The sequence below is a fragment of the Cavia porcellus genome, unplaced genomic scaffold, assembly GCF_034190915.1.
Source record: "Cavia porcellus strain 051 isolate PalLab524CR breed Dunkin Hartley unplaced genomic scaffold, mCavPor4.1 scaffold_28, whole genome shotgun sequence".
Lineage (NCBI taxonomy): Eukaryota > Metazoa > Chordata > Mammalia > Rodentia > Caviidae > Cavia > Cavia porcellus.
The window spans coordinates 31,688,884-31,701,522 of record NW_026947511.1 but is presented as its reverse complement, the minus strand read 5'-3'; the positions used below and the strand labels follow the sequence as shown (position 1 = coordinate 31,701,522).

At 43.3% G+C, this 12,639-nt stretch overlaps 1 protein-coding gene and 1 long non-coding RNA gene across 13 annotated transcripts in view; one reads left to right on the top strand and one right to left on the bottom strand.

The window, feature by feature from the left end:
• The window catches only part of Vcl (vinculin), a 104,640-nt gene extending 102,342 nt beyond the window's left edge, over positions 1-2,298 (bottom strand). The window contains exon 1 of one of the 3 annotated variants that reach the window (XM_003473804.5): positions 2,009-2,298. In XM_003473804.5, coding sequence (XP_003473852.2) covers positions 2,009-2,176 — 168 coding nt within the window. In that variant the 5' untranslated portion in view covers positions 2,177-2,298. The remainder of the gene's footprint in view (positions 1-2,008) is intronic. The other 2 variants (XM_013156645.3, XM_003473803.4) reach the window with 2 other exon arrangements.
• Positions 2,299-2,529: 231 nt separating this feature from the next.
• LOC106028511 (uncharacterized) overlaps positions 2,530-12,639 on the top strand; it is a 65,557-nt gene continuing 55,447 nt past the window's right edge. For 2 of the 10 annotated variants that reach the window (XR_010044015.1, XR_010044019.1), the window contains exon 1: positions 2,532-2,800. This is a non-coding gene — a long non-coding RNA (uncharacterized LOC106028511). Of the gene's footprint in view, positions 2,801-12,639 lie in introns of all 10 variants that reach the window. The other 8 variants (XR_010044014.1, XR_010044016.1, XR_010044022.1 and 5 more) reach the window with 7 other exon arrangements.

Here is a 12,639-nt window from a genome sequence, read left to right as displayed (position 1 = left end):
ACAAGTTTTTTCCACTTTCTGTCACTCATCTCTACCACCAATCTCCAATCCCTTCTTTTGTATGGGTTGGGAAGAATGTTAACAGCATGTAATTGTTTTCAGCTTATGACTGGCCTTATTTCTGTTGGTCTCACAGCGTCCACTACTGTGCTTCCCAAGCACTGTATGGAGCTTCTTAAAGACACAGGGGCCTTGACCCTCCCCCTGGAGAGCTCTCCTGAAGTCTGGGATGGAAGCAGACATCTTTATACCTAAGAAGCCCCACTGGTGATTCTCATGCACACTCTGAGCTGAGAACCACTGATTTATTACAATGTTCTTCAGAAAACAGCCATTCAATGCTTATTAATTCATAGCATGGAATCTCATAAATAAACTTTTCTCTAAATAGCCTCACCAGATATCAACCCCTTGGCTACACTAGCTCTATTCCAAGTGCAACATGTGGTTTTAAGATTTCATTTCCTGAAGTGCTGCATAGAGGGACACTATTACCTTGTCTCTTTACATTGTTTCCCTTTGGTGAAAAATGGAGGCCTGGAATGCAGCCATGTCAGACAACAGGACATAAGAATGCACTCTGCAGTCTTAGGTTAAGATTAGCTATAAGGAGAATGGACAATGCAGAAGTAAGTATTCTGAATGAATACACTATTCTTCCTGAATACATTCTTATTAAAGCTGTAGGAAAAGATCAGGACTTTGGTCTGTAGGATCTCCCTCAGTCCTGCATTGCTTGGGACAACCCCAGCCCCACCTCCACCCCCAGGAAGACTTTTAGCTGCTCAAGGGCCTCTCTGAGCACCAAAGCGCTCTAATCTAATCGGGTAAGTAATCCAAGCCCCACCCAGACCCACAGTTACCTCCCAACTACCCTAACACACTATTTATGAGGCTCTGTGAAGGAGCACTATAAACTTTTTCCAAGAGTTGCCGTTCACAGGCAGCAGCAGTGTGAGTCACCCACCCAGAATGGGACATTAAGTGTGACATTAACCAGGGGAATGTTAGATGACTGTTCCCACTACCTTTTATTTCAGAAGTGGACTCTACCTCCTTCAAAAATCGCCTCAGTCACAGCTCTTAACGACAGAGGTCTGAGTTCAGAGCCACCGGCTACCAGGAAATGGGAGCAGCCCGGGGACGCCCCCGTCTCTCAGATCCCAGATTCCACAGGCCTCTCCCAGCAGCTCCATCTTGCTTCCTGCCAGAAGGAGGTGCCGGAGGGGAGGGCCCCTCGTTAAGGAAAGGTCCCTGTGGGAGGAATCCGGTTGACAGCAGGTAAGGCCAGGTGGAAATCGCCGTAGCAGGCAGTGACACACCAGGGAGCAAGGATGAAGCAAGAGGAAAAACGGGCTGCAGGTCCTGAATTATAATGTAAAGGTATTTAAGTGCCTGAGGTGAAAGCAGAAGTAAAGTGCCTCGGAGAGAAGAAGGCACTGAGCGGTGCTCAGTAAGATAATCAGGAAAAAGGGGCCGCACCGAGGAGCCCTGGAAGGGGTGGGTGGGCGAGCCAGGTCTGGGAATCTGGTGCAGAAGTGTTAGAAAGGTCAGCATCGTGGCTCAAAGAAGAATCCCTGGTAGGAAAGTCAGGGAATCCGTAAGAGAACCGCCCACACACAGGCCAGCCCGGGGAGCCCTAAAAAGGAGCTGAAAGCAAGGTAGTCCATGAGGGATCACAGCCCCCCAGGGAAGGGGCCCATCGGATGGCTGCACGACCAGCATGTATTCGCAGCTTACTCTGGGCATTTGCCACGCTGGGGCATCTCCCTGGAATACTTGCTTGAGAGTTCACACGTACCCTTAAGACGACTGCCCCATTTTCTTGATGAGAAAACTGAGGCCCTGCGAGACCCGAGGGCTTGCTCAAGGTCACCGAGCGGAGAATCAGCGTCCCACCCGCGGCATCTGGCGCTGGACCCCGCAAAGGCGCCAAGCCTCGGACCCGGACCCGGACCCAGACCGGGACTCGTCCCGCCCGCTCCCGCCCCAGGCCCGGCGTGCTCACCCGGACGAGGTTGCTGACGGCCGCTTGCACGGCGGCCACGGGCGCGGTGAGGTCAGGGATGGCTTTACCGTCCACCTCGCCCTCCTCATGCATAATCACCAGGTGCGAAATCTGCTGCGCCACCGGCTCCAAGATGCTCTCGATCGTGCGCGTGTGAAACACCGGCATCGCGGCGGCTGGTGGGGCGGCGAACCGCGGGCAACGGAGAACAGAAATCGGCTGGGCCGGGAACCCGCGGAGAGACTGACTGGGAGAAGCGACTGGAGTCGGGGCTTCCCTCGGCGTAACCAGCCCTACAGGCGCCACGCCCCCTCACGTCGTCGCGCCCAATGGTGGCGCCGCTCAGATTTGAGACGCCGCTCCTATTGGTCCGTCTTCGACATGCTCCGCCCCCACCACCGACCGCCAAAGTCCCGCCCACTCCCCATTCCCAAGGGAGGGGCCTGGGACTGGGGCTGTGCAGCCGGGATCGCAACCGGATTCCCGAGCCCTAACTCGGGGCGCTCCTTATAAGGGCATGGTGGGAGCGGAGCGAACGGCTGGAGTCGAATGGCCCCGCCCCCGGAGCCACCTCCCGCCTCCGAGCTGCAGAGCTCCGCCCCTCTGCAGAATCACCTCAGCGGGGCGGGGTCTCCTCACCTCTGGCGGCGGGGACTCCGTGGAGACCCCAGGCTGTGGCTCCCCGCCCCCTCCTCAACTTTTCGCTAGAGACTTTCGAACACTCTTCCCATTCGCTTCTCTGTGTTGTATGGAAACGTGAAAGGTTCAAACAACAGAAGTGCACCGAGAAACGTGAGTGTCCTGTTGATTTACACACAGGCTGCGCTCAGTGATACGCTCTGTTAACAGTTTGCTGTGTACCTTTATTATGATTTTTGGTTTTTTTGAGACGGGGCCTCACTGGGTAGCCTAGGCTGCCCTCAAACTTCAGTGATCTTTCAGCCTCAGTTTCTCAATGCTGGGATTATAGGTGTGCACCACCAAGATCGACTTGGTGTGTAACCTTTTGTATATGCATTCACTTGTACATATATATTTCCTAAGTAAATGAAACTAACCATGTTAATAGAACCAGGTTTTTTTCTCCCCCTTTACTTAAAATTCCCTGGTTATTCTACTGTTGGTAGAGATCTACTTCAACCTTTTTAATGACAGCACGGTAGTCCATTGCATGAAATAAATCAATCTATATAACCAGCTTCCTTCTAATGGACTCAGGTTAAGTTCCAGTTTTCATGGTTTAAAATACAGCTTTGAAACTGGGCCAGTAGTTTCAGTCATTCAAAAGGCTGAGGCAGGAGGATCACTTGAGTCCTTGAGTTTGAAGCTAGCCTGGGCAACGCAGTGAGACCCCCTTCTTAAAAAAATAAATAAACTGTAAAAGGAAAAGAAAAAGTCAGCATGAATATCCCTGCATTTAGCTCATTGTTGCACTTGTGTTTAGCAAGAACAGAAGCCTACAGCAAAGTGAAAATGCCTGCACATTTTACAGGTTGACAGATAAGAACAAATTACTCAATCCGCAGGTTTGTTTAAGACATCTGCAGGTCTTTCTAACCTCAAACTCCCTTTTACCCAAGGTTCCCCATTTTGAGCAGAAGCACTTTTATTAATATTGCCAAGCAAAGAAACATCCTCAGATCAAAGAAACATTTCCCAAGGACCTACATTTTGCAAGAGGGTAAACTACATGCTGTCCCAGATAACTGTTAAAGTTATTGTTGTGTAGGAGTATATGCCCCCATTTCTGCTGTGTATGTTGCTAAATCCTCCTCATGTTTACCAGATCCTTTTTTTTTCCTTTTTGAGACAAGATCTCATTATATAGTTCAGACTGGCCTTGAACTCAAACTCACTATGTAGCACAGGATGGCCTCAAACTTGCAAACTTAGCCTCCTGAGTGCTGGCATTAGGTATGCACCAACATACCTGGCACCAGATCCATCTACATTTTTAAAATTACTTTTTCTTTTTTGTGTGTATGTCTTTTTTTTTTTTTTTTAACTTTTTATCGGTACCGGAGATCGAACTCACGACCGCCTGCTTGCAAGGCAGGTGCTTATGCTGCTGAGCTAAATCCCCAGCCCCCTAAAATTACTTTTTCTATGACTTTGTAGCTAGTGGACTATTTTCAGCTAACAGTTATTTGGTACACTCCAAGTTCTAGGCACTGTAGTAAACCTTTATTTAAATTCAGGTATGTGCAGTATTTGCTGTTTTATTCCTCCATTTTCAGGGGAACAAAACAGATTTGTTCCGGAATACTCATAGGATCAGCTACTTAATGTTGGGCCCATTGCAAAATGAAAATATGAGACCTTTGTTCAAAAAGCAAGAGGAAAAAATTATTAGAGATACTAAAATATAAAAACTCATTTCTTCGGAGATCTCTCACCCTTGTGATGGTATTTGTTTTTTCTTTCAGACAGGGTCTTGCTGTGCAGTTCAGGCTGGCTTTGAACTTTTTTCAAATCTCCTGCCTTAGCCTCTCAAGTGCTGGGATGACAGATTTGTGCCACCATGCCTGGTGTCTTTGTATTTTTATTTGCTATTTAATGCCACCCTCCCTGGCAAGGAATAGCTCTGGGATAAACACACACACATACACACACACACACACACACACACACACACACCCTCAGAAACTTGGGAGCCCACACAATCCCCTGGCCACCAAGATCCTCCTACTGCCAGCTGCAGGCCTGATTCTCTGTTACCCAGCTAGTGTAGGAAACCACACCAGGTGCCTTCCCACCCCAGAGCAGATAGGTGACCTCTGCTGAGATGCACACAATCACTTGCTCACACTGAGTGAACCACCACTCATGCTGTGGCCCACCTGGCTCCAGTGGGAATGGCAATGCCCCGCCTCCTCCCCAGACACCAGGAGGAGCAGATGCTGAACTCTGGCCAAGGTGGGGCAGTGATTACCGGGCAGAAGCAGGGCCCCGAGGCCAGAGGGCGAGGAAGCAGACAGGTGCAGATCCATCCACAAGGGGTGGCAGAAAACAGGTCCCCTATATAAACTGCGGCTGCCAGACCCATGTGCCATTGTCCCTTTGGACTGCATTTCTACAATGCAAACTAGAGGACAAGAAGAGTTAGAGTAGTGATTGCAGACGTGAAGCCTTCTGAGTGCAGGGCCCTGTGCAGCTGTACCAGTTGTGTGGCCCAGAACCAGCCATGGCTACCCAAGTGATAGAGTCTGGCCATGACTGACTATGTCACTAAACAGCCTGCTGGGAACTCCCCTTCCTATGAGACCTTTCGTCAGAATGAGTCAAACTTTCATCTGTTCCTGCAGAGCTACCAAAGCTGTTTTCTTTGCACATTCCTTTGTATTAATAACAGTACTGGTTTTTTAAAATTTATGTTTATGTTACACGAATGACAGTGATATTAGGGTGATAGGGCTCTGTCCTATTTTTCTGTGTGCACAATCACGCCCATTGCGTATGCATGAGCAGTTTAGCTTGTTCTTTTTTTTTTTTTTTTTATCGGTACCAGGGATCAAACTCACGACTATGTGCTTGCAAGGCAGGCGCTTATGCCGCTGAGCTAAATTCCCAGCCCTTTGTTTAGCTTGTTCTCTCCTGTGTATTTCCTACAAATTTGCAGCAAGACTGAGAAGCTTGATCGTGTCTTTTTGTTGTTGTTGTGGTTGTTTTGTTTTATTTTTGAGCCAGGGTCTCCCTATGTAGCCGAAACTAGCCTAGAACTTGTGGTGATCCTCCTGCCTCAACCTAGTGTTGGGGTACCAGGTGTTCAACTGTGACATGTCACTCCTGCCTCCAGTCTCACAACCCAGGCCGTCACTACTGGCCATATTAACTTCCCTAAGGTAGCGCTTTGCACAGTCCTACTGCTCCCTTTTTTCCTCATCCAGATACACTTTTGTTCTTTTCCTCCCTCACATTCTCATGCACCCTCTAAAATCAGTCTTTCTTTTGTTTTGTGTTTCATTTTGTTTTTTGAGACTGGGTCTTGATGTGTAGTCCAAGCTGGTCTTGAACTTTCTGTGTACCCAGGCTGCCCTCAAACTCATGATCTTTCTGTCTCAACCTCCCACGTGCGAGGACTACAGGCTACCGCACCTGGCCTAAAATCTCTCTTGACAGCTGTTCACACCACTGCCCTCAACAGCCTAGATCCAGACTAAGCCTTCCGCTTCCCCACCCAGACCACTCAGATTAAATAGCACAAAGTCAGGTCACCCAGTGTTTAAACCGAAATCCCAACTTTATAATTCTATTGAGATAGAAATCTTGAAAGCGACTTTTCTCTTTGTTGCTTAAATTTCTTTCCTTGTAAGAGTAGACAGATACCATCTTTGTAGAGTTGGGTAAGCACTGGTGGGTGAAACTATGTAAAGCACCCAGGAGACCTTCATGAAAGGGAGCCGTTACTATTATTATTGGGGCACAAATAGACATATTCGGTGTTTCTAAAGACCTGTGGTGGAGTTTCATGTTTCAGGGTTTTGGGCTGCTTATTTTTGTTATTTGTGGTCTTGAGGATGAACATAGGGCCTTCACACTGAACTGCATCTCAGCACTTTCTTAAGTCTTTTGTTTTGACATAGGGTCTTGCTGAGTGACAGATTACCCAGGCTGGGCTTGAATTTGTGAACCTCTCTCAGCCTCTCAGAGTTCTAGGATTAGAGGCACACTCCACCTCATCCCACTACTTTTGAGGTTTTGTCCACATTTCTTTCTCACCTAGAGAGCTTTCTACACTTGTAAAAGTCTTACCTATAAAAGAGGGGAAATTCTAAAATGTTCCTGAGATTTCCTGGCCCTAGTCTATACATTCTGTGTAATCCTCAGGTCTGGGAATGTTATAGATTTTACTACTGTAATTAGATTGTGTTATATAAAATAGTGGATTTTTTTGTTTGTTTGTTTGTTTGTTTTTTTGAGGGTTTTTTGGGAGGGTATTGGGAATCGAACTCAGGACTCTGCCGGGAGGGAGTTGTGCAACTGAGTTAAATCTCCAAGCTCTCTGTAGAATAGTTGACCTAAAATAGGGAGATTATCCAAATAGGCCCAACCTAATCACAGGAACTTTTTAAAGCAAAGAATTTTCTCTAGCTGGTCACAGAAGCTGCACTGCCCAAATTCCACACTCAAGATCACACAAAGACTATGCACAGCTCAGATTCCAAGCAGAAGGAGATCATCGAGGGCCTGAGAATAAGAAAAGAGTCCGCAGGGTGGTGGAACTAAATCTGACCTCAAAGGAAGAATAATGTTTGGTTAGGCAGGCAGGAGAACAGAGCTTCCAAAGCCAGCAGTCTGGAGGTGGGCACATGTTCCAGGTCAGCAACTAAAGTAGCCAGGCTGATGTAAATGTCCATGCAACTCAAAGGTAAGAATGAAAAATAAGTATCTGCAAAGTTACAACCTACAAAGGTGGAGGCCTGTGGAATTTGCTCTTAGTTGTGGCTGGCTCAACATTACTCTTACTATGTAATTAGTTTGAAGAACACTAATGATAGAGAACATTATAAGATATATAAAAAAATTAACATTTATAAGTTTTGAATGATTAGAGAAGGTTTTTTTTTTTTTTTTTTTTTTTTGTCTTTTTCCTTTTTATCGGTACCAGGGATCAAACTCACGACTGCCTGCTTGCAAGGCAGGTGCTTATGCCGCTGAGCTAAATCCCCAGCCCCTAGAGAAGTTTTTGATGGGGGCAGTTACACACTGCTCTTTGCCATGGGAAACTTTTAGTTCTTTGAAGTTCACAGCAAGTCTGAGGAATGTGGAAAACAAGTACAATCTGGGTATTTTGTTGCATGGCTGTAATGTCAATATTCTGGGAGGCTGAAGCAGGATTGCAGGGTTCAAGCCCAGCCTGGGCAATTGAGCAGGCTAGTGAGACCCTGTCACAAACAAAAAATGAAAATGGGGCTGGCAGTGTGACAGCATAAAAGCCCTGGGTTCCATCCCTAGTACTACAAAATGAAAGAGAAAAACAAAACAAGAAGTGCCGCTGTCTTTCATATACAGACTGAGAAGCTGAGACACAAGAACAACTCAGTTGTAAGTACAGTTTGTGGGACATTTTGGTCAAAAACAGCGTTGAGAGTATTAAAACCTAAATCTTTGTTTATAGTTGGGATGCTCACTTTCTTTCCAGGCTTTCCTGTCTAATAATTTCGCCCCGCAGAAGGGACACACACACACACACACAAACACACACACACACACACACACACACACACACACACACACACACTGCATTCTGCAGCTGGAGGCAGCTGCACTTTCTCTCCACACCACTCGGCAGCCCTATCCCCACACTCTGCTGCATCAGAACCACAGCGTGGTGTAGTTCTGGGGCTTCCTTCCCCTCTCCAGAGATTGACACACACAGAGGGCCCCACCCTCCAACCCTACCCCAGACCGCAACCACTTCCCTCATCACTTTGAAGACGATGTGGCTCTTCTTTTTTCTTGATCAGTTTTTAAAGAAATTTAAGGTGGGCTGCTGTATTTTCCACTTTCCATGATTTTGAAATGTATTTCAGTCTTTTGTATTGTTTAAGAAAAATTCCAAATACTAGAGGTAATTGTTGTGGCCATGTTGATAAATTCTCTTTTGGTCTTTTTTTCTGTTGGTGTGTAGTTGTATACACATGTTCAATATTTTTCTCATACACAATTTTTACTGAGATCACTTATATACCATAAAAATCCATGGCTTTTTAGGACAGAATTTCACTGTATGAGACTTCATGCTGACCTTGAACTCACTGTGTAGCCCAGGCTGGTCTCGAACTCATGGTGATCCTCCTGCCTCAGCCTCCTGAGTGCTGGGATTACAGATATGTGCCTCTACACCCAGCCACACCTCTTTACTGTTGAATCTTTATTCCTGCTATTCTTGTTTTGACATTACTATTTCAAGAACATATGTCCATGACATTGAATATTCTTCAAACTTGGGATTTTTTTATAGCCATATAACATTCAAAATGTGTAAGAGCCATATCATATTTAATCATCCCCCTATTACTAGGCATTTAGGTCATTTCAAGTTTTTTATTATTATAGATAACACTTTTAAAACAGCTGAATTCTTTTAAGCACTGAATGAATACCTTTATCATTATAAGAGGGGAAAACACTGAGAGCTGCCTATCTGATAAACATTCTCTCATTCTTACCTTGAAGAATCCAGTACTGTATAGAAGTGTATTACTTATCTCTCAGTACATATAAATCTCTTCAAAACGACGATGTTTCTAGATGTCATCTGTAGCTCAGGACTTCGGAAGTGGCTAGAATGGGATGTCCTAGCTCAGCATCTGATTCTGCAGTCAGCTTCTGCAGCTGGGGTCATCTCCAGGGCTTCTTTGCTCATCTATCTGGAAGACCAAAGAGCTGCATCTTATACAGATGGGCCCTTCAGCAAGTTCTATGTCTGTGCAAGCCTTCCACGTGGTCTCTCAAGCATACTGGCTGCTGGGAGCTGGATTTCTTAGATGGGATTTAGACCTCAAAGACACAACTCCAGGAGATCAAGATCTATGCAGAAAGTGAATCACCTGTTTTCGTGGTTTTTTTTTTTTTATTCTAAAGAGAAAAAAAGAAAGCAAAATTTCAAAACACAATAATTAGAGGGTAAAAATACATTGAGATTGTTGTCGTCAAATCAGTTACTCAGAGCACAAGACATCTGCATTTAATTGTCCGAAAAAAACTAGCACAAAATTTTCTCTTCAATGAACTCAGAGAAATCAATAGTATAACTATCTTAACTATATATATAGTTTCTTTCAGCTTCTCACATTAGTGAGACAATAGGATGTTTACACATACATGTCTGATTTATTTCACTTATGAGTAAGGTCCCAAGTTGTATCCACTTACCTATAAAAGTCTCGTTTGTCCTTTTTTATGGCTGAGTAATTTAACACTTAATGGGCATTTAGGTTATTTCCAAGATCTGACTATTATAAATGATGCTTCTGGGGCTGGGGATTTAGCTCAGCAGCATAAGCGCCTGCCTTGCAAGCAAGCAGTTGTGAGTTCAATCCCCAGTACCGATAAGGAAAAAGACAATAAATAAATAAATAATACTTCTATAAACATGGATGCACATCTGTCATTGTGGTATGATATTTTTTAATTCTTCTGGGAAGATACACAGAAAAGGAACACCTGGGTCAAATGGGACCTGAAATCCTACTTGTATGAGGAACTTTCACACTGATTTCCACAGTGGATGCACAAGTGTACACTCCCACCAACAACGCAGAAGGGTTTCTTTTATCCTGCAGCCCCTCTAGCATTTGTTGTTGGTTGATTTCTTGATAACAGCCATTTTTCTGGGATGAGGTGGAATCTCAGTGTTGTTTTAATTTGCATCTCTTGAATGACCAATGATGTTGAGCATTTTTTCATGTATTTATTTGCTGTTTGTACTGCTTCATCTGAGAAGTGTATGTTCATGTCAGATGCCCATTTTTGGATTGGGTCTTTAAATCTGGTAGAACTGATTTTTTTTTAAGTTCTTTCCATGTTCTCAATCATAATCCTTTGTCTAAGGTACATCTGGCAAACATTATCTCCCACATTGTGGGTTGTCTCTTCAATCTGTTGGTGGTTTCTCTTGTTGTGTAAAAGCTTTTCAGTAAGATGAGATCCCATCTGTTGATTCTTTGTGATAGTTCCTGTACAAATTAGGATTTTGTTCATAAAGGCTTCAAGACTTTTACCTGCTCTATCTTCCAGCAGGTTTAATGTTTCTGTTTTAATGTTTAGATCTTTGATCCATTCTGAATTTAGTTTAGTGTATGGTAAAAGATATGGGTCCAATTTTAATCTTTGGCATGTGCAGAGCCATTTTTCCAACACAGTTTATTAAAGAGGTTTTCTTTTTTCCAGTGAATGTTTTTGGCGCTTTTGGTAAAGACAAGGTAGCTTAGTATGTTTGGAGTTATTTCTATATCTTCTAATCTGTTCGTTGATCTTCAAGTCTGTTTTTTTTTTGTTGTTGTTGTTGTCTTTTGTTATTTTTGGTTTTTTTGGCCAGCATCACACTTTTTTAATTTTTAATTTTTAAAAGAATAAAGCCAAACAAAATAAATCAGAATAAAGTCAATCAAAACAAAACAGTGGGAAAAAACAGTGAAAGCAATACAGAACTTCAAAATAAAATAATAGGAAATCAACAATGCCTGCCATAATGCCTCTTGTTATCTTTGAAATAGCTGCCCATACCATCAGATATGTTAAAATCAAACCAAATGTAACAGAAGAAAACCAATCAAAATGAAACAGTGAAAGTGATACAGGGTTTCAAAACAGCATAATGGGAAATCAATGACTATCATAATGCCTCTTGTTATCTTTAAAACAGCTGCCAATACCATCAGACCTAATAAAATCAAATAAAACAGAATAGAATAAAACCAATCAAAATAAAGCAGTGAAAGTGATACAGGACTTCAAAACAATAGGAAATCAACAATGGCTGCCATAATGTATCTTTTTATCTTTGAAATAGCTGCCCATTCCGTCAGATACAATAACACCAAACTAAACAAAACAGAATAAAGCTAATCAAAACAAAAAATGAAAATGATGCAGAATTTTAAAACAAAATAATAGGGAATTAACAGTGGCTACCAGCTTCCCTTTTTAGCCATTTTCTCCCCTTTCACTTTCACCATATCTACTATACATTTTGGATCTCACTCTCACAGTTTTTTAGGGAGATAACATGATGTTCACCTATGTGAGTGTGAACCGTGTCACCCAAGAGCATGATCTCAAGTTGCATCCATTTACCTACAGGAGCTTTATAGCTGAGTATATTCTATTGTATAAAAATACCATGTCTTTCTTACCCATTCTGTGATTGATGGGCATTTCTGGTTCCCTATTGCATGGAGCATTGTTCTCTATCCTTTGACTTTCTATCTGTTAATGTGTTTCTTGTATACTACACATTTGTTTCTTGATCTGCCTGTGTTTCGAATTGGGGCTGCCTACATTAATGGTTATGGCCATCGTGCTGTCGTTTGTCTCTGCCATGCTTTTTTCCTTCTGTTGGCTCCCTACTTGATCCCACTCTGTTGCTATTCCTGGGACTGAGGTCCTTTTTATTTCTCTCTAGAACATCCTTCAGTACTCTTTGCATGGTTGGTTTGTTGGTCATGTTCTTTGTCATGGAAGTATCTTATTTATCCATTAATTTTGAAGTATAGTTTTGTAGGTTACATCAATTTCAGTTGGAAGATTTTTCTTTCAGGACTTGAAATACTTCACTCCAAGTCTTCTTGACTTGATGGTTTGTATTAAGAAGTCTGTCGTGATTCTGATGGGTTTTCCTTTATAGGTGATCTGGTTTTTTCTCTAACAACCTTTTTTTTATTTGAGAGAAAAAAAGATACATAAAAGAAAAACAAAAAGCAAAAGAGAAAAACAACAACAAACCCCAAACAATAACAATAGAGGCTTTTAAAACAAAATGATAAGAATTTAATAATGGTTGTTACATTGCACATTGTTATCTGCAAAAGGGTTGCTTAAATTACCAGGCATAGACATGCAAAATTGATCAAATCATCTGAGTATTAACTACGCTTTTCTAAGAACTAACAGAATTAGTAGTATAG